At 38.0% G+C, this 24,971-nt stretch overlaps 1 protein-coding gene across 1 annotated transcript in view; it reads right to left on the reverse strand.

The window, feature by feature from the left end:
- ATP13A5 (ATPase 13A5) overlaps nt 1–24,971 on the reverse strand; it is a 201,616-nt gene that overhangs the window by 125,549 nt on the left and 51,096 nt on the right. Inside the window, exon 8 of the mRNA XM_007948018.1 lies at nt 224–296. Coding sequence (XP_007946209.1) covers nt 224–296 — 73 coding nt within the window. The remainder of the gene's footprint in view (nt 1–223; nt 297–24,971) is intronic.

Here is a 24,971-nt window from a genome sequence, read left to right on the forward strand (position 1 = left end):
GTATAGTGCAAATATTGAATATGTCATTCATTCTCAGGGTCTTTCAAGTGCAGGACCAGCATTTGCACAGCCTTGCCTCCCAAAATTTCACATGTTAAATTTCAGCTTGCCTTAGTCTCAGTCCTGTGTTCAAGACTTTTTCCTAGCTAATAATAAAGGGTAAATGAAACTGACTCCATTTTCAATTATTTTGATGTGAAAAATAACAGAACATAGCACTTACCTTTGTCTTTTATGTTGATTGTAACCTGGACTTTGTTGTGATCTTCCACAAGGTTATGCAGTTTAACTGATTGCTACCAATTTAAAGTCAATGTTTAAATATTAGACAGCTCATATATGAAAATGCATGATCTCAAAATAACAAATGTCAAGCCTGCTGTCACAGGCAGACTGACTCTAGACAAATGATTCAACTTCCATTTCTCATGTTTCTACTTCAATCTCAACTCCACCCCCACCTAACCCCTTACTTGCAGCAGCAAATATGCTAATTAGTTTAATGCTATTTCACTCCCAGGAAAAATAATGCACAGTCACTGTTCCAAGGACCTAAGGAAATGAACTGAGGCATCACTTCTTGAAGCTGCATGATTAGACTGGAGAAGAAGAAGACCAGGAGCAGGATACATTCCTTCTGTAGGCCTTTTTTCCCTGTTTGCAAACAGCAAACTGTAAGTAGTTTTCCCATTGTAGGAATCTGTGAATATATAGCTTGAGGTTTGATAGACATGGAAGAGCAATCCCTTTCTGTATGAATTAATGGCTTTGCATACTGGATAAGACTGTAGATTGAAGTCATGCTACTTGTTTTGAACCTTGATGCTGCCACTTATTTATTTAGCTTTTTTTAGTCTCTTTTGCTCATCTGCAGTTAGTGATAATAACTGTAACTATTTTATGGACCTGTTTTAAGCTTCCAATTAGATACTTGGGTGGTGCAAATGGTTTGCCCTTGACTACTAACTGAAAGGTTGTCTATTTGAAACTAGCAATGCTGTGGAAGAGAGTCTGATGATCTACTTGCAAAAGATCACCAAACCAAACCAAACAAACCCACTACTATTGAGTCAATTCCTACTCATAGGGAGCCTTAGGACAGAGAAGAATTTCCCCATAGGGTTTCCAAGGTTATATATGCTTACAGAAACAGACTGCCTCATCTTTCTGCCATGGAGCAGCTGGTGGGTTCAAACTGCCAATCTTTTGTAAGCAGCCATGCGCTTTAACCACTGTGCCATCAGAGTTCTTTTGCAAAAGATCATAGCTATTAAAAATCCTGTGGAGCACAGTTCTATTGTGCCATATATGGGGTCAGCATGAGTACCAATAGATTCAACAGCAACTGATTTTTTTTTTTTTTTTGAGCTTTAAGTTAGTTAATTCTGATAAAGTCTTTTGTGTAGTACTCAATAATATGCTAAGAAGTCAATGAATGTTAGTGATAAATAAGAAAGAATTGGTTTTAGTGTTTGTTTTTGGTAACTTAAAAAGCAGTTTTATGAGTACATTTACCAGAAAAATTCACATGAGGTAGAATATCTTGAGAGATGATTGAAAAGTAGAGGAAATAGAACAAGCTCAGAGAAGTGGAGACAGCATTTCCTAAGATATCTCAGGGGAAAGAAAGGCAGAGGTAAGAGAAGGTGTTTGCCCACACAGTACCCCATACAGACTGTTCAGAACTCCATCAGTGGAGAAATGGTTGGCCAGAAAGGGCTATGTTGAGTGGCCCAGTAAGGCTTTGCTCCTCTCTGTAGGGATGTCAATTACTTGGATGCCTTGAAGTGAAACAGGGCTTTGATACTGTCAAAAATACTTAAACATGGCTTCACATAATTCAATGGAGCTCTGGTGGTGTAGTAGTTAAGGCATTTGGCTGCTAACTGAAAGGATGTTATTTCAAACCCACCAGCCACTCTGTGGAAGAAAGATGGGGCAGTCTGTTTCTGCAAACATTTACAGCCGTGGAAACCCAATAGGGTTCTCTATGAGTTGGAATCGACTTGATGGCAGTGAGTTCACCTAATTCAAATATATATATTTTTTTAGAAGTTGGAGTAAATTATTTTTATCTCTTCTGTTGATGATTTTTAATGTTACAAATATCACCAGGCTAAGAAAAGCATTGCATGCAATTATACAACGTTCCCCTTGAGAGAATATAATGAATTCAGTGTTAACAGTTATGTAGAAAAATGTATTATTTACTTTAGTTTTGCATGAAATGCTAAACTTCAATAATTTGGATCAATTGAGTGGAAGAAATGATATCACTGTCGGGTACATATTCACTGACATCACTTGACTTCCTGAGGTTTGCTGGTGGAACATGTATGTTAATGATGGATAGTGGTGAGAAAGTCAGTTATGGTCCTATAGCAATAACACTAGATTCAGTCTGGATTCCTTAGTTGTAGGTCAGTTTTTCCACTAATCAGCCATGGTTTTTAAGTTTCATCTTATAAGTTAGTTGTTCCTAGAATGGAGAACCCCAAAATAAATCCACCTAGGGACAGCTGCTCTTTGACAAAAGGCCAAAACCCATTAAATGGGGAAAAAACAGTATCTTTAACAAATAGTGCTGGTAAGACTGGAAATCCATTAGCAGAAAAATGAAGCAGGATCCATACCTCACATCATACACAAAAACTAACTCAAGATGGATTAAAAAAATTAAATGTAAAATCTAAACCTAGAAATTTCATCAAGTAAAGAATAGGGGCAAACTGAGGGTCCTAACACATGGTATAAATAGACTCTCAAACATAACTAAAAATACAAAAACAGAAGATAAACTAGATGACTGGGACCTTCTAAAACTTAAATTCTTTAGTGCATCAAAACATTTCTCCAAAGAGTAGAATACTAACTTATAGTTTGGGAAAAAAAAATGTTTGGCAATGACATATCTGACAAAGGATTTATCTCTAAAATTTATAGAAAATTTCAATACCTCAAGATCAAAAAGGCAAATAATCCAGTTGAAAAATGAGTAGAACACATGAACAGACACTTCAAAGAAGATTTTCAGGCAGCCAACAAACAGATAAAAAAATGCTTATGATCATTAACAATTAGAGAGATGCAAATAAAAACAACAATGACACATCATCTCACTCCAGCAATAATAGAAGAGTTCAACAAGACTGATAATAACAAATGCTGGCAAGGGTGTAGAGAGATTGGAACATTCATATCCTGCTGGTGGAACTGTAAAATGGTGCAACCACTGTGGAAAATGGTATGATCCTTCCTTAAAAGTTGGAAATAGAAATACCTTTTGATCCAGCAATCTCACTACTAGGTATACATTCTAAACTGGTGAGAGCTGGGGCACACCCATGTTCATTGAAGCACTATTCACAATAGCAAAGAGATGGAAGCAACCTAAGTGTCCATCGACAGAAATGGTACATACACACAATGGAATACTATGTAATATTAAAGAATAATGAAGAATCCACAAAATACCTCATAACATGGATAAATTTGGAGAACATTATTCTGAGTGAAATAAGTCAATCAGAAGGACAAATTTTGCATAAGTTCACTATTATAAAAAATCAAGGAAAAGTTTATACATGGAAGGAAACTTTCTTTGTTGGTTACCAGGGTTGGGAGGGGAGAGAAGGGAAAATTACCAGCTAGCTAAGAGACAAATATTATAAATTTGGGTGAAAGGAAAGGCAATATACCAAAAGCAAGTAACCAGTACAATAACACCAAGGAAAAGGAAGACGCAGAGAAGTGATAAGGGGTAGAGGTAACAAAGGTAAATACTTTTGCATACACAACACTGCATTATCAATAATAAAACAAACATTAATGTATGCCTGGGTACACAGGTAGAAAGGCAAAATGATCAGGTGTGGGTAGGCGAAAGGAATATACCATGACCATATATAAATCTGACAGATGATATTTCTAAATACATATTTGTATGTGCTATAAAAATAACCATATACATATATATATATATATGTATATGTGTGTGTGTGTGTGTGTGTATATATATATATATATATATATATAATAGAGCTAACAGGAAACTAAGTCATGATAACATCTTAGCCATAGCCAAACACTTTAAAGGAGTAAGTTACTGGGCCCATGGGCTCAGGACCCTGATGTGAGGGACATCAAGTTCAATTGGCATAATTTACTACACAAAAACATTGTTCTACATTCTACTTTGGTGAGTAGTGACTCTTAAAACTTGTGAATGGCCACTTAAGACACAACAATTTGTTTTTTCTCTCCCAGAGCATATAAGAGTTAAAAAAAAAAAATCAAGGGCACATGGAAACAATTAGTCCAAGGGACCCAGCATAAGAAATTCAGCCTGCATGACCCTGAGAGCAGAAAGAGATGGTGCCCAGCTACCCCTGCTAACCACTCAGAAAGGGATCAAAATTGGAGATCCTAAATAGAATGGGAAAAAATGTGGAACAAAACTCAAAATCATAAAAAAAAAGATTAGGCTTATTGGTCTACAGAGACCCTGAACCTCCCAAAACTGTGGCCCTTAGTCATCCTTCAGAAATGGAATTGAACTCTGTCCCATGGCTTAACTTCTAGCCAAACAATAGACGAACCTACAATGTGAGCAATTAAACCAGGTAGCTACATTCCTTAGAACAATCAACCAAGGTAGATCAGAGGGGCAGCATTTGTGCAAAGAAATAGCTCAGAGGGGTTAAGAAAGGACACAGGGAACAGGTAACCAGAGAGAGGAAGTGGGAAGAGAGACATTGCATTGTGGAGATTGCAATCAATGTAACAAAACAAAATGTGCATAAATTGTTGAATGGAAAATCATTTTGTTCTGTAAACTTCCACCCAAATCACAATAAAAAGATAATAATAAAATAAAAATAAATGGAAAACAAAATAAGTTGTTTCCTCTGTAAACAGATGTCATGGAATTAGATAATTTTTGAGATCCCTTCAACTTCTAAAACAGTATGATACTGGTTTATTTTGGATATGAAAAGTTTATTCAAAATCCCTAAGGCTTCATAGAAGAAATACACAAAGTATACATATGACTAAACTTATTTTAAAAAATAGTTTAAAATGTTATGTATCTACTACATACCAGTCTCTGGGTGACACAAATGGTTTGAACCCACCCACAAGTGCCTGGAAAGACAGGCCTGGTGATCTAAAAAACCCTATGAAGCAATTCTACTTTGTATACTTGGGGTCATCATGAGTCCAAATCAACCCACCCATAACTAAGAACAGTGTAACAGGCACTGCTGCAGGTACAGTATACAGAGGGATAAGGTGTGATAAGTATGGCATGTGCCCTGGGAGCCACTTGAAAGGTGGTGCCATTGAGAAATTTGTATTAACCTTATACAGCCCAACTTCCTTACTCAAGCACAGTGGATATCCAGAGGCTTAGCAAAAGTGAGACAGAAAGGGGCACTTGTCCTAGCACAAATCCAAAGGGGCCCAGATAAGTCTTGGAATGACATTCCAAGACACCACAAATCTGAAAGGTACTTGACTGAGGCAGCCAGATAAGAGGAGAGAAGGTGTCCAATAGCTATTTATCTTGTAATTGGAGGAGGAGTCATACAATTTAGAGATTACCTCTGGGTATATGAATTGGTAAAAATCTTCAGGGTATATGAATTGGTAAAAATCTTCAATTTCCTCATCTTTGGTTTTGGGGGTTAGTGCGTATATTTTAATAATAGTAGTATTAACTGGTCTTCCTTGTAGGCGAAAGGATATTATCCTATCACTGACAGCATTGTACTTCAGGATAGATGAGGAAATTGAAGATTTTTACCAATTTCTGCAGTCTGAAGTTGACCAAACATGCAATCAAGATGTGCTGATTATCACTGGTGACTGGAATGCAAGAGTTGAAAATAAAGAAGAATCACCAGCAGTCAGAAAATTTGGCCTTGGTGACAGAAATAATGTTGCAGATTGCATGATAGAATTTTGCAAGACCAATAACTTGGTATTCAGTCAAAGCTGCACTGAAGGAAGTGGTGAAAAACAGGGCTTCAGGAATTGACTGAGTACCCACTGAGATGTTTCAACAAACAGATGCCCCACTGGAGTCTCTCAGTTATGCAAAGACATTTAGAAAACAGCTACCAGGCCAACTGACTGGAAGAGATCCATATTTGTACCCATTCCAAAGACAAGTGATCCCACAGAATGTGGAAATTACTGAATGCTATCATTAATATCACATGCAAGTAAAATCTTACTGAAAAACCAAAAGCCAAACTCACTGCCATTGAGTCAGATCAGACTCATAATGACCCTTCCTTGGGTTTCCAAGGTGGTATCACTACGGAAGTAGATTACCTAAGCTTCCTTCTAAGTAGTGGCTAGTGGATTTGAACTACAAGCCTTCTGATTAGTAGTCAAGTGCCTTAGGCAAATGGTTGCAGGAATATTTTGACAGAGAACTTCCAGAAATGCAAGGTGGATTAGAAGAGGACGTGGGACAAGTGATATCATTGTTGATGCCAGATGGATCTTGGCTGAAAGCAAAGAATGCTAGAAAGATGTTTACTTGTGTTTTATTGACTATGAAAAACATTCAATTGTGTGGATCATGACAAACTATGGATGACATCGAGAAGGATGGGAATTCCAGAACATTTAATTGTACTCATGAAGAACCTGTACATAGACCAGGAGGCTGTAGTTTGAACAGAACAAGGAGATACTGCATGGTTTAAAATAAAGAAGGGAGTGTGTCAGGGTTGTATCCTTTCACCATACTTATTCAATCAGTATGCTGAGCAAATAATCCAAGAAGCTGGACTATATGAAGAAGAACGTGGCATCAGGATTGGAGGAAGACTCATTAACAACCTGCAATTCAATGACAACCCAACTTTGCATGCTGAAAGACAGAATAACTTGAAGCACTTACTGAAGAAGACTACAGTCTACAGTTGGTATTACACCTCAATATAAAGAAAACAAAAATCCTCACTACTGGACCAATAAGCAGCACCATGATAAATGGAGAAAAGATTGAAGTTGTCAAAGACTTCATATTACTTAGTTCTACAATCAACACCAATGGAAGCAGCAGTCAAGGTATCAGATGATGTATAGCACTGGGCAAATCGGCTGCAAAATACCTCTTTCAAGTGTTGAATATCTCCTTGAAGACTAAAGTGCACCTGACACAAGGCATATTATTTTCAATTACCTCATATGTATGTGAGAGGTGGACAATGAAAAAGGAAGACTGAAGAAAAGTCAATGCTTTTGAGTTTTAGCATTGGCAAAGAATGCTGAAAGTAGCAAGAACTCATAAAAGAACAAATCAGTCCTGGAAGAAGTGCAGACAAAATGCTTCTTGGAAGCAAGAATGGCCAGACTTCGTCTCACCTACTTTGGCATGTTTTCAGAAGGAGAAGGATATCCTGCTTTGTAAAGAGGGTTAACAAAAAGGGGAAGGACCTCAACAAGATGGATTGACACAGTGGCTGCAATGATGGGTTCAGATATAGAAAGGACTGTGGAGCTGGCACAGGACCGGGCAGTGTTTCGTTCTGCTATACAGAGTCACTATGAGTCGGAGATGACTGGATGGCACCTAACAACAACAATACGAATTGGGAGTGGTGGCACAATTTAGAGATTGCCCCGGGCACTTGTTACACTCCCTATGTCCCTGACAGAATATATTGTTTTTGTTTTTTTTTTTAATCCTCAAATAATCCTATGATATAAGTGTTATTATCCCCAGTGCACGTACGTAAAAAAAAAAATTAGAGGCTTTAAATGTTAAGGTAACTTGCTCACATTGTATACTTAGATCAGCAATCAAACCCAGGTTCATCTGACTGTAAAGCCTTTCCTGTTGATGAATATGTTTTTCTGAAGTGCTTGAAGCATCTTCTTTTTTTTTCCCTTTAAGAAAATAAACATCCTACTTTACAAATTTAAGTTCTTTGCTTGCTTAGCAAACTGTTTTAGTCAATGCAATGATAACTCCACCCTAGCTCAAGAGGATGGTAATCAACACATTTGCAAGTGGTGATGTATAAATTAATAATACTTGACTGTAATTCTCAAAATTCATTATGCCATGAATGTGGATTTATCTGTCAGATTTAGCATTCTGTATAACCTGCCATGCATTTCCATGCTTCCTTCCTTTGCTCGAGCTATTCTCTAGAACGTTCACTCCAGTTTTCTACTAGCCAGCTCTTCGTAATCCTTCACATAAAGCCCAGCTCAAATGTCACTTGCACTCTGTAAGTTCCTAATACACCCAGGAAGAATGAATTTTTCTGCTCTCTGTGTTTTGGTGTTATTACGCTGAACACATTACACTAAGGCTCTCTGTTTTCTTATCAGGTTCCCCAGCTAATCAGGCAGTTCTCAGAAGACAGGGGCCATGAATTCATCTGTATACCCCCTAATATCTATCACATAGTAGGCCCTCAACAAATATTTACTTAATAGACCTGAAGGATTCTACTCCCAGTAACACTGGAGTAAGATAATGTAAGCATCCTCTTGGAGCTGATGTACTCAGCAGCTCTACAAACACAGGTTTCTATGACAACCAAACAGTTAGGAGAAGGCAAATGCTGTGATGCTTGCCATGCTTGTGAAGCCCGATGCCTGATTTTCATTAGACTCCCTTAGGTTTCTCCAGGTTCTCTTCAGTGGAACCAGGATTGGTTTCTAAGACCAATTTGCATATTGTTTTTCTACCTCTGTTGCTGCATGTCCCGGTATTTGCTGTGGCTGGATTTCCTCCCAAGATGAGTAATGAGGGCATTACCTCAGGTGTCCCTGGATCCCAGTTCAGTGAAGGCTGAAAGTAAAGCACTATGGGCCAGATACTCTCAACACTATTTCCAGCAGCTTCCCATGGAGCCCAGCAATGGAGTATACAAATACAGTTCAATGTAAATAGAATTGAGTGGCAAGGTTTGCACTAATACCTGCATTAGATTTGCTAGAAAAGAACCACAGCAGGGGAGCTTCTTGGCTTAGGTAAGGTATGCTCTCTTTGTGCAGCATGATTTAGGGGTAGAATAAAACCAAAAAAAAAAAAAAAAAAACTCACTGCCGTCAAGTCAGAACTGGTTTCTGAGGCAGTATCACTACAGAAGTAGATTGCCCAACCTTTCTTCCAAGGAGTGGCTGGTGGGTTTGAACCACCAGCCCACCAGCCTTCTGGTTAGCAGTCAAATGCCTTAGGCACTATGCCACCAGAGCTCCTAAGGGTAGAATATATGCAGGAAAATATCTTACTCTACTCCTGCCAGCATGTCTCTCTACTCATTTTCAAAAGCGTGTGTTTGATCAGCTAAGTCTTGAATTCAGTAAAATGCTGAACATCGATGCTGCTCAATAAAATGATTTGGAAATTGCAGTACATGCTCTTTCTTCCATTCTTGCCAAACCCCGACCACAAATCACGTTTTTGTTATAAAATTATCAAGCAATTGTTCACTGCCATAAGGAAAATAGCTGGTCAGCTTGAGATTTTGGTCAATGAAACAGTGTTGGTACTTCATTTTGAGTCATTACACCTGAGGGTAAGAGCTACGCCCACACTTACTTGGTGAGCTGGAGGAAGTCACTTCCCCACCGCAGTTGTCTTTGCCCCTTCCTTTTCCTCTCAGGGTGGGATGATATAGCAATCCTATGGGTATCATTTTAAAGTTTGCCATGCCCCACACAAGCACACAGATTAAGGATGTGGAAGCCTACTGTAAATGTAAAATGCTGTACCAATATTGAATTCTGAGAACTTGTCATTTAAACCGCAAAAGTACAGTTCCAGCTGTATGGAAAGTGAATTTGCTCTGTAAATCTTCACCCAAATCACAATAAAAAAAAATTAAAAAAAAAAAAAAAAGTACAGTTCCAGGAAATTGGACTGTTTTTGTACTGTTACAAAATGTCTGACAGGTTGGGTCAAATCAACTTTTATCAAGAAATGCTAGCTGCTAATAGGATTAGTCTTGCCTTTTATTCCTTTTCTTCTTTTTAAAGAAATCTCTTGCTATACTGCCACCAAGTTTGAAGTTCCCATGTCAGTCACCGTTCTAAACAAAGGAATTTAGAGAGTCTGTTAAGATGCAGAATCTACTTGTTTAAATTCCATTAAGATGACATACATGTAATCCAGATGAGTTTAAAAATAAATATTAAGCAAATTACAAAAGGGGAAAAAAAATAGGAATACTTAACTGTTGTGCCAATTGAGTCTGGTGTACCCCAGTACTATGGTCCTGAGGTAATAGTTCTATTGGATCTCTCTCTATGGTGTTGGGATGTCTGCTATTGTTTCTGTAAGGACTGCAGGTATTTTGTATCACTGGTGTCTGTATAAGATTAGGCTCAGCTGAGTCTATCCTTGGTCTAGAGTATACCTCTATTCACTGATCCCTGTTGGATCATCTCAGGTGTTTATGTGTTTATCTGTATAGCCTAGTGTTTGGTGTTAATGACAATGTGGTATTGTGGACACATTGGTTGGTTTTAACATCTGTCATCTATTTCTTATGAGCACCGTTTGGTGTCCTCTCATTTCCTAATGTTATTATGGTGGTCATATATCCTTCCCGGATATCCCTCCCCCTACCTATGTCAGTGTGTAAGCCCCAACTAGCCCTAAATTAATCCCTTCCTTTCCCTTCCCATCCCGGTAACCTACTAGGTGAGTTCCCTTTCCCAAGCAAACCCTTCTCTGTCTTTTTACAGTCATGGGCTCATACAGTACTTGTCCTTCTGCGCTTGACTTATTTCACTCAGCATAATGTCTTCCAGATTCATCCATATTGCGAGATGATTCGCATATCCTTCATTGTTCTTTAATGAGGCATAGTATTCCATTGTGTGGCTATACCATAATTTGGCTATCCACTCATCTGTTGATGGGCATTTAGGTTGTTTCCATCTCTTTGCTATGGTGAATTGTGCTGCAATGAACATAGGTATACATATGTCTGTTCGTGTACTATCTCTCATCTCTTGAGGAAATATTCTTAGTAATGGAATTGCTGGGTCAAAAGGTACTTCTATTTTTAGTTTTTTAAGGAAATGCCATACTGTTTGCCCCAATGTTTGTACCATTTTACAATTCCACCAGCAGTGCACAAGAGTTCCAATCTCTCCACAACCCCGCCAGCATTTGTTACTACCTGATCTGTTGAACTTTGCTATTATTGCTGGGGTGAGATGATATCTCATTGCTGTTTTGATTTGCATCTCTCTAATGATTAATGATCGTAAGCAATTTCTCATGTGTTTGTTGGCTGCTTGTATATCTTCTTTGGTGAAGTGTCTGTTTAAGTCTTTTGCCCATTTGTGAATTGGGTCATTTGTCTTTTTGGTGTTGAGGTGTTGAAGTTTTCTGTAGATTTTGGAGATAAGTCCTTTGTAAGATATGTCATAGGCAAATATTTTCTCCCAATCTGTAGGTTTTCTTTCTACCCTTTTGATGAAATCTTTCGATGCACACAAGAATTTAATTTTTAAAAGGTCCCAGTCATCTATCTTCTCTTCTATCTCCTGCACATTCTGGGTTATGCTTGACAGTCTATTTATGCCATTAAATTAGGGCTCCTAGATTTGTCCCTATTTTATCTTTGATGAATTTTATAGTTTTGGGTTTTACTTTTAAGTCTTTGATCCAGCTTGAGTTTGTTTTTGTGTATGGGGTGAGGTATGGGTCTTGTTTCATTTTTCTACAGGTGGATATCCAGTTTTGCCAGCACCATTTGTTAAAGAGGCTATTTCTTCCTCCTTTAATGGGCTTTGGGCCTTTGTCAAAGATCAGTTGCCCATAGATGGATGGGTCTATGTCTGAGCTTTCGATTCTGTTCCATTGGTCTATCATTGTACCAATACCATGCTGTTGTGACTACTGTGGCTATATAGTAGTTTTTAATATCTGGGAATGTGAGACCTCCCACTTTGTTTTTCTTCTTGAGAAGTGCTCTGCTTATTCTAGGTCTCTTTCCTTTTCATGTGAAATTAATAATTAGTTTTTCTATGTCCTTAAAAAATTTTGTTGAAATCTGGATCAAGATTGCATTAAATGTATAGATTGCTTTAGGTAATATTGACATTTTTGCAATGTTTCGTCTGCCTATCCATGAACAAGGCAGGTTCTTCCATTTATGTAGTACCCTTGTTGTCTCTTGTAACAGTGTTTTATAGTTTTCTCTGTATAGATCCTTTGTGTCTCTGGTGAGATTCATTCCTAGATATTTTATCTTTTTCATAGCTATAGTGAATGGTATGGTTTCCCTTATTTCTTTATCAGAGGAGTCCTTGCTGATGTAGAGAAATCCAACTGATTTTTGTATGTCGATCTTGTATCCTGCCATTTTGTTGAACCTCTCTATTAGTTCTAGTAGTCTTTTTCTTGAGTCCCTTGGATTTTCTATGTATAGGATCATATCATCTGCAAATAGAGATAGTTTTAATACCTCTTTGCCAATATGTATGTCTTTTATTTCTCTTTCTTGCCTTATTGCCCTGGCCAGGACTTACAATACAATGTTAAATAGAAGTGGTAATAGAGAGCATCCCTGTCTGGTTCCCATTCGTAAGGGGAATGCCTTGAGTCTTTCTCCATTAATAATGATGTTGGCCGTTGGCTTTGCATATATACCCTTTATTATGTTGAGGAATTTCCCTTCTACCCTATTTTGCTAAGTGTTTTAATGAGGAATGGATGTTGGACTTTATTAAATGCCTTTTCTACATCAACTGATATAATCATATGGTCCTTTTCCTTTGTTTTATTTATGTGGTGGATTACATTGATTGATTTTCTGATGTTGAACCACCCTTGCAAAACTGGTATGAATCCCACTTGGTCCGAATGTATTAATTTTTTGATATGTTGTTGGATTCTGTTGGCCAGGATTTTGTTAAAGATTTTTGCATCTATGTTCATGAGTGATATTGGTCTGTAGTTTTCTTTCCTAGTGTTGTCTTTCCCTGGTTTTGGTATTAGTGTTATGCTTGCTTCATAAAATGAGTTTGGGAGTACTCCATCTTTTTCCATGTTCTGGAATAGCTTTAGTAGCATAGATGTCATCTTCTCTCTGAATGTTTGATAGAATTCTCCAGTGAAGCCATCAGGGCCAGGGTTTTTCTTTGTGGGAAGTTTTTTTATAACCTGTTCAATTTCTTCCCTTGTTATGGGTCTGTTCAAGTTTTCTATTTCTGAGTGGGATAATTTAGGTAGATCTTGTGTTTCTAGAAACCTGTGCTTCTCTTCTAGATTCTCATATCTATTGGTGTACAGTTTTTCATAATGTTCTGTCAGTATCTTTTTCATTTCAGTTGGTTCTATTGTGATGACACCCTTTTCATTTACAATTCTTGTGATTTAGGTCTTCTCCTTCTTTTCTTTTGTTAGGTCTGCCAATGGCTTATCGATTTTATTAATCTTTTCGAAGAACCAGCTCTTTGTTTTGCTGATTTTCTCTATGTTTTTTTGTTTTATGTTTCATTTATTTCTGCTCTGATCTTTATTATTTCCTTGCTTCTAGATACTGTAGGACTCTTTGGTTTTTCTGTTTCTAGTTGTTGTAGTTGATAAGTTAGAGTGTTGGTTTTGTTTCTTTCCTCTTGTTTGATGTATGCATTTATTGCTATAAACTGTCCTGTTAGTACTGCTTTTGCTGTGTCTCATAGGTTTTGGTAGGATGTATCTTCATTCTCATTAGTTTCTAGGAATTTTTTTTATTTCAGTTTTTAATCTGTTCTGTAACCCAATAGTTTTTAAGCAGAGAATTGTTCAGTTTCCATATGTTTGATGCTCTTCCTATTATTAATTTCTAGTTTTATAGCATTGTGATCAGAGAAGATGCTTTGCAGTATTTCAATGCTTTTGAATTTATTGAGGCTTGTTTTATGTCCTAGCATATGGTCTATTCTGGAGAAGGATCTATGTGCACTGGAAAAGAATGTGAATTGTGTTTTTGTTGGGTGAAGTGCTCTATATATGCCTGTGAGTTCCAGTTGGTTGATTGTGTTGTTAAGTTCTTTTGGATCTTTGCTGAGATTCTTTCCCATTGACCTGTCTCTCCTTGAAAGTAGTGTGTTAAAGTCTCCCACTACCAATGTAGAGTTGTCTATCATTCCTTTTAATTCAGTTAATATTTGCTTCACGTATTTTGGAGCATTTTCATTGGGTGCATAAATATTTATTATTATAACCTCTTCTTTGTTGATTGACCCTTTCAGCATCATATAATGCCCATCCTGTCTTTTAAGATGTTTTTCACCTTAATGTCTATTTTATCAGAAATCACAATTGCTACCTCTGCCCTTTTTTGGTTTCCATTGGCTTGGTATATTCTTTTCCATCCTTTAACTCTTAATTTGTTTTTATCTTTGTGTCTAAGGTGTGTCTCTTGTAGGCAGCATATCGATGGGTCTTCTTTTCTTATCCAGTCTGCCACTCTTTTTCTCTTGATAGGTGTGTTTAGTCCATTCACATTGAGAGTAATTAGTGATAGGTATGAGTTGACTGGTGTCATTCTCATTCTATTGTGGTTTTTTGTCATGTCATTGGTGATTCCTTGGTCCATGTATATTTCTGTGCTAAGTTCAGTTTGTTGGCTATTGCTTTCTCCCTTTTCTTCTTTAGAGTTGGCTTTATGTTTATTAAGCCTATATGATTTCCTTCCTTCTGGATTTGCTTAGAAGAATTGTTACTCTTCTCTGTGGTTACCTTGAAGTATATTCTTGTCTCTACATTTTTAGAACAGTGCATGCTGCAAAGACAATTGCCATGTTTTCCTATCCATTTGAGGGTCTGTACCTAGAAGTATTATTCCCTCTGATAGGTTAGTTGCTGTTGTGTGCTCCTTGAGTTCCTTGGATTTTAAGGTAGAATGTTTTATGGTCTTATTATGAGTATCTATTTCTGATTTCATTTTAGAGTTGATGTCACATATCCTGGTTCTGCTGATCTCTGTTGTGGGTTCTCTATTGTAGGACTTCCTTAAGCATTTCTTGTAGGGGTGGCCTGGTTTTCACAAAGTCTCTTAATTTCTGTTTATCTGAGAATGCCTTGATTTCACCCTTACATTTTATGGATAATTTGGCTGGATATAGGATTCTTGGTTGGAAGTATTTTTTTCCTTCAGAGTTTTATATATGCCGTCCCATTGCCTTCTTGCCTGCATGGTTTCTGCTGAGTAATCGGAGCTCAGCCTAACTGTTTGACTATTATAAGTAATATTTCTTTTTTCCCTGGGAAGCTCTCAAAATTTTTTGTCTGTGGTTTTGGAAAGTTTGATTATAATATGCCTCTGTGTCTTTCTTTTGGGGTCTATCTTGTGTGAGGTTCTATGAACTTCTTGGACAAATATATTTTCTTCCTTCATGATATGGGAGAAGTTTTCTATCAGCAGGTCTTTCACAATTTTCTCGGTGGTCTTTTCGCCTCTTCTTGTTCTGGAATTCCAATAAGTCTTTTATTGTTTAGTCTCATGTCATTGAATATAATTCTTAGGCTCTCTTCATTTCTCTTAAATCTTTGTTCGGATTTTTCTTCATACAGGCTAGTGTCCAAGGATTTGTCTTCTAGTTGAGATATGCATTCTTCAGCCAGTTCTAGTCTGCTTTTTTGAGCTTCTACTGTGTTGTGTAGTTCTGTCATTTTGGTGTTCATGGTTTGCCTTTCAATAGACATTTTCTGCATTTCTAACTGCTGTTTTTGTATGAGTTCTGATTGTGCATTAATCTTAATATTCTGTTCCTCAATGATTTTCCTGAGTTCCTCCAAGGAACTGTCTGTGTTCTTGTTTCTGTTTGGGGTTTCCTTAGGCTTTTGCATAGCTCTATAAACATATCTTCTAAATTCCTTCTCAGATAATTCTATTGCCTCCTTTTCCTCCATGTATAATGAAACCTTGCTTCTAATGCCTTGTCCTGTTTTTTCTGTTTGATTTGAGGTTGCCTGTTGTTTCCTAGACATGTTGAGGTTGTCTTTAACTGCTGGTTATGTGTTGATTTGTTTTGTCTTGGTTTTATGGTTTAATATTTTGAAAAGTTGAAGCTGGTGTATTTTATTTTATTATAGATTCAGGTATGCTGTGTCGCTCTGCTATTTTCTTTGTGATGGTGGAATCACTGTGTGGCATGTGGATATGTTTTTCTGTTTGTTGTAAAGAGAGTTTAGAGTTCAAACTGGGAGGTTTTATGGTAAGTGGCTGAATATGGTTTCATCTATTGAATGAGTGAAGTTATTGGTGGAGAAGCTGGGAGCAGAAGTAGGAAAGCTTGGTGGCTAGGGTCAGTTTCTAGGGCTTTGAGCGGGCTTCTGCTGATGACCTAGTACTGATATTTACAAGCCCGTGGCTCAATTTCAGGAAAGATTCCTGTTGTTAGGGAGTTGCCCCTTCCCGCCAGGCTCAGGCACACTCAAAGACCCCATTTCTGAGGCCCCTCAGCACCAAAAAGCCGATCCAAGGCAAATTCCTGGGACCACACTCAGCTGCAAATTCCTCTCTCTCCACCCCGTCTGTCCTCCATGCCTGTGCAATCCTCCCAGACTACGAATGGCTCGGGAGTTTGTCTGTGATACCACCCACCTGGGGCGCCGAAGATGCATGCAATTTCAGCTGTGCTGGAGTTGGGAGAGTGCCTGCTAGTAATCTGTGGTCCCGATATCAGTGACAAAGACAAGCACAGACCTCTCAATGTCTCTCACACTGACCCAAACCCACTCAGTGACCTGCTGAGGGAGAAGCGAGCTCACCCTCCTGGAGCACCAGTGAGCTCTCCGCTTGGGTTTCAGTGATGCTGCGTGCACCCTTTTGAATCTAGCAGACCCAAGTTACCGATAAAATCAGGTGCTGAAGGTAGATCCTTGGGGTGATTGCTGGGATGATGATGTGGTTGCTGGTATGCTGATTTAGGGTGTCTTCTTCCTTGGCTCATGGAGATCTCAGGTGGCCGCCCTTGCCCGCCGCTCAGTGACTGCCCCAGGGAAGTTTCCAATGGCCTCTATTGGCTGCCCATCTGTCCTCCATTGGGTAGATCTTTCCCAAATAATCTCCCTGTGCCTTTCATCTAATTCTGCTCTTCTGTGTTTGGTGCACTCTGATTCAGTGAGCTGTTCAGAACATCAAAATCCCTAATTCAAACTGTGGTACCTAGTTTTTCAAGCACTAAGATGCTAGAGGGAAATAGAGTGGTGATTACTGATGATACTCCATTTTTCTAGCCTGGTTTTTGGTTCTTAAGCTAAAAAGAAAAAAATGCAACTACCAATATGTATGGACATACCTAAATTGTAATTATGCTTAAGGAAACATTGTAGTGGAAAAATTAGGTCCATAATAAGAAAATGGTTGAATAAATTATAATACACTGTGGAATATCATACTATTATTTTAAACATGACCTCAAGTTATTTATTTACTTAGAGGATAACCATTATATATATTACAAAGTAAAAAATGTAAGTTCCAGATTCATGTGTATAGACAGATTCTGTTTTAGTAAAACAAATTAATAATTATAAATACATCTCTGTATAAACTTGTATATGTATGCACAAATAATAAAGTAAAAAATAGAAAAAATATACTCAGCCAATGAAGACATGAATGAATAAATAAATAAATACATATATTTGAGACCTTAGCATTTAAATTTATCCTTTTGTGGATACCCCTCTAAAAACAAAACAAATGAAAAAATCAAACTCACTGTCATCAAGTCAGATCTAACTCATAGCAACCCCTCCTTAGGTTTCCGAGGCTGTATCTCTATGGAAGTAAATTGCCCAACCTTCCTTCTGAGGAGTGGGTGGTGGGTTTGAACTGCCAGCCTTCTGGTTAGCAGTCAAATGCCTTAGGCACTACACCACCAGAGATCTTAAAAAAAAAAAGAAAACGCAAAACCAACTCACTGCCATAGAGTCAATTCTCACTCAGAGTGACCCCCATTGGGTTTTCTGAGGTTGTAAATCTTAAAGAAAGCAGACTGCCTCATCTTTTTTCCATGGAGCAGTTAGTAGCTTTGAAACACCAATCTTCTGGTTAGCAGACAAATGCTTTAACCACTACACCAACAGTTCTTAACCTAACAATCATGTTATGCATAACAATCATGTTATGAGATTTCTAGCAATGCAGATTCCTATTATTACCTTGGATGTGTTGACTCAGTAGGTCAGAGTTCAGGAACCTGCATTTTCAACAAGTATTTCAGGTAATTCTCTTGCAGAAGCATCTAATTATAGAGTGTAGAACCAGCCTAATTTTTCTGCAACCCTTCTCCTGAGACCCAGGGAGGAGATTGGAGAGCCCTGAGTCCAGCTGAGTCAGTGGGAGTTAGGAACACTTGCAGTGACTGTTTCCAAGTCACTTTCTTATTCAACTTCTAGTCTCCTCCCTTCGATATCTGTGAGCCCTCTCATCTTTCCCAACCCTTTTTTCCCACTTTCAGAATAATAATAAAATAGCAACAGCAACATGAATGGTAACAAGAATTAACATTTGGTAAATGCCTGCTATGTGCTAGGTAGGTAGGTAGATATCTCCAAATCCATTGCCATTGAGTTGATTCCAACTCCTAGTGACCCTGTAGGACAGAGTAGACCTGCCTCATGGGGTTCCCAAGGTTGGATAGAAGGAGACTACCACATCTTTTTCCCGTAGAGTAGCTATTTGTTTGAACTGCCAACCTGTCAGTTAGCTACATGGAACTTCTCCACTCCACCACGAGGGCTGCAGGCATATGTTGTTGTTAGGTGCCATCAAATTAGTTCCAACTCACAGTGACCCTGTGTACAACAGAATGAAACACTGCCCAGCCCTGCACCATCCACACAATCATTGCTATATTTGAGCACACTGTTGCAGCCCTTGTGTCAGATCATCTTGTTGTGGATCTTCCTCTCTTTTGCTGATCCTCTATTGTACCAAGCATGATGCCCTTCTCCAGGGACTGGTCCCTCCTCATGACATATCCAAAGTACATGAGACAAAATTTCACCATTCTTGCTTCTGAGGAGCATTCTGGTTGTACTTCTCCCAAGATAAATTTGTTCAGTTTTCAGGAAGTCCATGGTACATTCAATATTCTTCACCAATGTAATAATTGAAAGGCATCAATTCTTCTGTCTTCCTTATTCATTGTACAGCTTTTGCATGCATACTAGATGATAGAAAATATCATGGCTTGCATTGGATGCACCTTAGTCCTCAAAGTGACACCTTTCATTTTTAACATTTTAAAGAGGTCTTTTGCAGCAGATTTGTCCAAAGCAATATGTCAGTTGATTTCTTGACTGCTGCTTTCACGGGGGTTGATGATGGATCCAAGTAAAATAAAATCCTTGACAATGTCAATATTTTCTTTGCTTACTGTGATGTTGCTTATTGTTCCAGGAGTGAGGATTTTTGTTTTCTATATGTTGAGATGTAATGCATAGTGAAGGCTGTAGTATGATCTGCATCAGTAGGTGCTTCAAGTTTTCTTCACTTTCAGCAAGCATCATTATGTCATCTATCTATTGTAGATTTTAAATGTGTCTTCCTCCAATCCTGATGCCTCATTCTTCTTCATATAGTCCAGCTTCTCAGAGTGTTTGCTCAGCAAACAGATTGAATAAGCATAGTGAAAGTTACCACCCTGACGCACACCTTTCCTGATTTTAAACCACACAGTATCCCCTTGTTCTGTTTGAATGACTGTCTCTTGGTCTATGTACATGTTTCTCATTAACATAATTAAGTGTTCCAAAATTCTCATTCTTTGCAATGTTATTAATAATTTGTTATGACCCACACAATTCAATGCCACTGCATAGTCAATAAACCACAGGTAAACATCTTTCTGATATTCTTTACTTTCAGCCAAGATCCATCTGACATCAGCAATGATATTCCTCATTCCACATCCTTTTCTGTATCCAGCTTGAATTTTTGGCAGTTCCCTGTCTCTCTATTAATGCAACTGTTTTTGAGTTATCCCACATGGGAGTCACTATGAGTTAGAAATGACTCAATGGCAATGAGTTTTGTTTGTTTTTTTGGTAATATTAATGATAATTTTTGAAAATTTCCACATTCAGTTGGATCACCTTTCTTTGGAATGGACACAAATATGGATCTCTTCTGGTCATTTGGCCAGATAGCTGTCTTCCAATTTCTTGGCATATACAAGTAAGTGCTTCTACCATTACATCTATTTTTTGAAATATTTTGATTGGTATTCCATCAATTTCTGGAGTCTTGTTTTTTGAAAAATACCTTGAGTGCAGGTTGGACTTCTTCCTTCAATCCAATCAGTTCTTGATCATATACTACCTCCTAAAATGTTTGAACATTGATCAATAATTTTTGATACAGTGACCCTGTGTATTCCTTCCATCTTCTTTTGATGTGTCTTGCATTATTCGATATTTTGTCCATGTTGTTGTTGTTGTTATGTGCCATCAAGTTAGATCCGACTCATAGCAACCCCTCCTTGGGTTTCCAAGGTGGTATTACCATGGAAGTAGATTGCCCAACCTTCCTTCCAAGGAGTGGCTGATGGGTTTGAACCACCAGGCTTCTGGTTAGCACTCAAGTGCCTTAGGCACTATGCTACCAGAGCTCCCAGAGCTCCTATAGAATCCTTCAATATTGCAACTCAAGGCTTGATTTTTTTCTTCCATTCTATCATTGAGAAATGCCAAGCATGTTCTTTCCTTTTGGTTTTCTAACTCCAAGTCTTTGCACATTTCATTATCATGCTTTGCTTTGTCTACTCGAGCTGCCCTTTTAATTCTGTTTATCACTTTTCTGTCATCATTTCTGCTGTTTGCTTTAGCTACTCTACATTCAAGAGAAGGAGCACTGGTGGTATAGTACTTAAGGCATTTGACTGCTAACCAGAAGGCTGGCAGTTCAAACCTACTAGCCACTCCTTGGAAGGAAGATTGGGCAATCTACTTCCATAGAGATACCGCCTCAGAAACCCAAGGAGGGCTCACTATGCAAGTTTCAGAGTCTCTTTTGACACCCACTTTGGTATTTTCTTTTTTTCGTGTCTTCCTTCCCCCCCCCAAAAAAAAATACTTCATTTTTAAAATTTATTTTGATTTAGGTGAAAGTTTTCAGAGCAAATTCATATTCCATTCAATAGTTCATAGACATTTTGTTTCATGACATTGACTGCAATTCCCATAATGCAACAGCTCTCTTCCCATTTCCTCCCTGTGGTTACCTTTTCCCTGTGTGCTTCTTTTCTATGTATTCCTGCCTTCTGAGCTTTCTTCTTGTGCAAATGCTGCCTTTCTGATTTTGTGATCATTTTAATGACCTTTTGCTTTCTTCATATATGATGTCCTTGATGTCATCCCACAATTCACTTGGTCTTCAGTCATTAGTGTTCAATGTCACGGATCTATTCTTGAGATGGTCCTAAATTCAGGTAGGATATAGTCTAGTCAAGGTGTATTTGGACTCCTGAGGACTTGTTTTAATTTTCTTCAGCTTCAACTTGAACTTGCATATGAGCAATTGATGGTCTGTTCCACAGTCAGCCCCTGGCCTTGTTCTGACAAATGATATTGAGCTCCACCATCACCTCTTTCCATAGATGTAGTTGATTTGATTCCTGTGCATTCCATTCAGTGAGGTCCATGTGCATAGTTGCTATTTATGTTACTGACAAAAGGTATTTGTAGTATTAGTAGTTGGCCTTGCAAAATTCTATTATGTGATCTTTCATGTAGTTTTTATCACCAAGGCCATATTTTTCAACTACTGATCTCTCTTTGTTTCCAACATTTGCATTCCAATCATCAGTAATTATCAATGCATCTTGATTGTGTGTTTGATCAATTTCAGATTGCAGAAGTAGATAAAAAATTTTAATTTCTTAATCTTTGACATTACTGGTTGGTTGTAAATTTTAATATTAGTCATATTAGCTTGTCTTCCTTATAGAGACATGGATATTATCCTATCACTGACAGCACTGTATGTCAGGGCAGATCTTGAATTGTTCTTTTTGACAATGAATATGAGGCCATTCCTCTTCAATTTTTTGCTTGTGGAATAATATACCACATGATTGTCTGATTCAAAATGGTCAGTGCCCATCCATTTCAGCTCATTAATGCCTAAGATATCAATCTTTATATGTTCCAGCTCATTTTTGACAACTTTTCATTTTCCTAGATTCATACTTAATACATTCCATGTTCTGATTATTGATGAATGTTTGTGGCTGTTTCTTCTCATTTTGAGTCATGCCATATCAGCAAATGTAGGTCCTGAATGCTGTACTTCATTCATGTCATTAAGATTGACTTTAAATTGAGGAGGCAACTCTTCCCCTGTTGACCTTTGAGTTCCTTCCAACCTGAGGGGCTCATCTTCTGGAACTATATCAGACAATGTTCCACTACTATTCATACAGTTTTTATTGGCCAATTTTTTCAGAAGTAGACTGCCACTTCCCTCTTGCTAGTCTCTTAGTCTGGAAGCCCTCCTGGAACCTTCCTCTATGGGTGACCCTGCGGTAACACCATGAGTGATCCTTTTAGCTATAACATTAGACCTATCACATACACAGGGAGAGAGAGATAAAACACTTAAGAAAACAGGTGTGTGTGTGTGTGTGCGTGTGTATTTGCTGTTATTGTTGTTATGTACCATCGAGTCAGACCCGACTCATAGTGACCCCTCCCTGGGTTTCTGAGGCAGTATCACTATGGAAGTAGATTGCTCCATCTTTCTTCTGAGGAGTGGCTGGTGGGTTTGAACCGCCAGCCTTCTGGTTAGCATTAGTCAAGTGCCTTAGGCACTATGTTACCAGAACCCCTACATATATATATATATATATATATATATATATATATATAAGCTGATTATGAAAGAGCCAAGCAATACAAATAGAAGTGGTAAAGAGGAAATTTGAACCTTGATTAGATAAGATCTTCCTATTTGAAGTTCTTTGAAGTTCTCGTAGTATTTTATCTCAGAATACTTACATGGTTTGTGATTAAATATTGGAGTGATTACATATATATATATCTTCCCAAAGCACATAGGAAGGACCATACTTGCTGGTGCTTGACTTAAGGCAGACAGCATATAAGTGACTTGAGGATACTTTCAATGCCTAGCAAAGTGCCTTGAGCACAATTCAGGTTCAACAAATCTTTATTGGATGAATAAATATCTGTCAGTCTGATTCAAAGATCATGTTTTTAATCACCATGCTTAACTGATTATCTAGAAGCAATGTAAATAAAAGGATGGCTAAAAAAAATTATGAGAAATTCACTCTATGAAATATTATGAAAACAATATTATAATATTATGAACAGAAAACAAAAACAGGGGTGAGATCGTGTTATGTCACATGCAATGTAGTAAATTACGTAGTGTGGCTTTTCTAGCCATAAGTCTTTGTAAACTCCATGGTGGAATTTGCTGTGAGAAACTGAGTAGTTCCTCATTGTTAAAGTTGTGCACCTCAGGTATTTCTATTGGGAGCAGCATTAAGTAATTTTCTGGGAAGTTTGCCCTCTTTCAGATGTGTAGAGCTCTGATGTTGGGATTGGTTGGTTCAGGCTGCTCTGCCAGGCTCAAAAGGAGCCCTTCTTCAGGCAGAATTAGTCTCTCTGACTGCTGACATGCACTGCTGAGAGAGAGAGGTGAAAGACATGCTGTTGAGAGAGAGAGACAAGAGACACGTGCTGCTGAGAGAGACTCGAGAGACACGCACTGTTGATAGAGAGACACAAGAGATGTGCTGCTGAGAGAGAGACTGCTGGCTACTAAGTGAGACAGCTGGCTGCGAGAGACTGAGTGCATTTCTGAACTTGAATTGTAGCTTGTTGCTTCCCTAATAACCCACATAATCTGTGAGTTTTGTGTGGCCACTGCAGTGAATTATCGAACCCAGCAGAGAGGTGGTGGGTGCTGTGGAAAGAACGGTTGGTGTCAGAGTTGGTGAAAGGGCTAAAAGGAGGCAACATGTTTGGCCTCACAGGGATAGACCTTGGTGATTCTGTCTTCCTCTTGTGGGGTTAGAGGAGGTCAGAAGATGCAGGCTACCTGACCCTTTGGCATTATATTAGTTGTGTTATAATCATATGAGTATTTTTTTCTATTTTCCCCAAATATTTGAAATGTGGTTATTTAAATTAAATAATTTGTTAATTTTATATTTATTTAATTCAATTAATTAACTTTAACTAATTAATATAATTTTATAATTATAAAACAAAGTTTTAAAAAATGTAGTGCTTGTGGTCAAATAGATGAAAGTGACAGGAAGTTTTAAAACTAAACATTGTACTCAAATTTCTATAGTTAAAATTCTCAGTTTTTCTACTGTCGCCTAAGAAGACATGGTATGGTGCCCATATTAAAAGACAGACATGAACATTTAAGAATTAAATAAGATACTCTATTTAAAACAAAGATTTATCAAAATCCAGAAACTAAAAGTTCTACTTGGGATCTTTATCAAATGACAAAGGTAAAAATATGGGACACTGATCTCTGTTTCCTACTGTTGTTGTTGTTATGTGCCGTTAAGTCGCGCCCGACTCAAAGCGACCCCTCCTTGGGTTTCCAAGGCAGTGTTACTATAGAAATAGATTGCCCAACCTTCCCTCTGAGGAGTGCCTGGTGGGTTTGAACCACCAACCTTCTGGTTAGTAGTCAAGTGCCTCAGGCATGTCAGATCTTTCATTGTCCCAGTGTCTATTTGAGTGTTATCGCTTAGGTGCCTACAGTTCACCTGAAAGACAAAAACTCTTCCCCATTACTTGGCACCCAGACAGTAAACATTACTGGTCACCATTAATATTTTTATGATTAAATTAGTTCATGAAGAAATATTTTAAAATATACACTCAGGCAATTATGGGGGGCAGGGGGAAGCAGAACAAACAAACAAAAAACAAAGCTCTTCTAGCCCTTTCTCTAACCCAAAGTATTTCCATTCATCTATTCTTT

Source organism: Orycteropus afer, unplaced genomic scaffold, assembly GCF_000298275.1.
Source record: "Orycteropus afer afer isolate SDZICR_OR568_19922 unplaced genomic scaffold, OryAfe1.0 scaffold00198, whole genome shotgun sequence".
Taxonomy (NCBI): Eukaryota; Metazoa; Chordata; class Mammalia; order Tubulidentata; family Orycteropodidae; genus Orycteropus; species Orycteropus afer.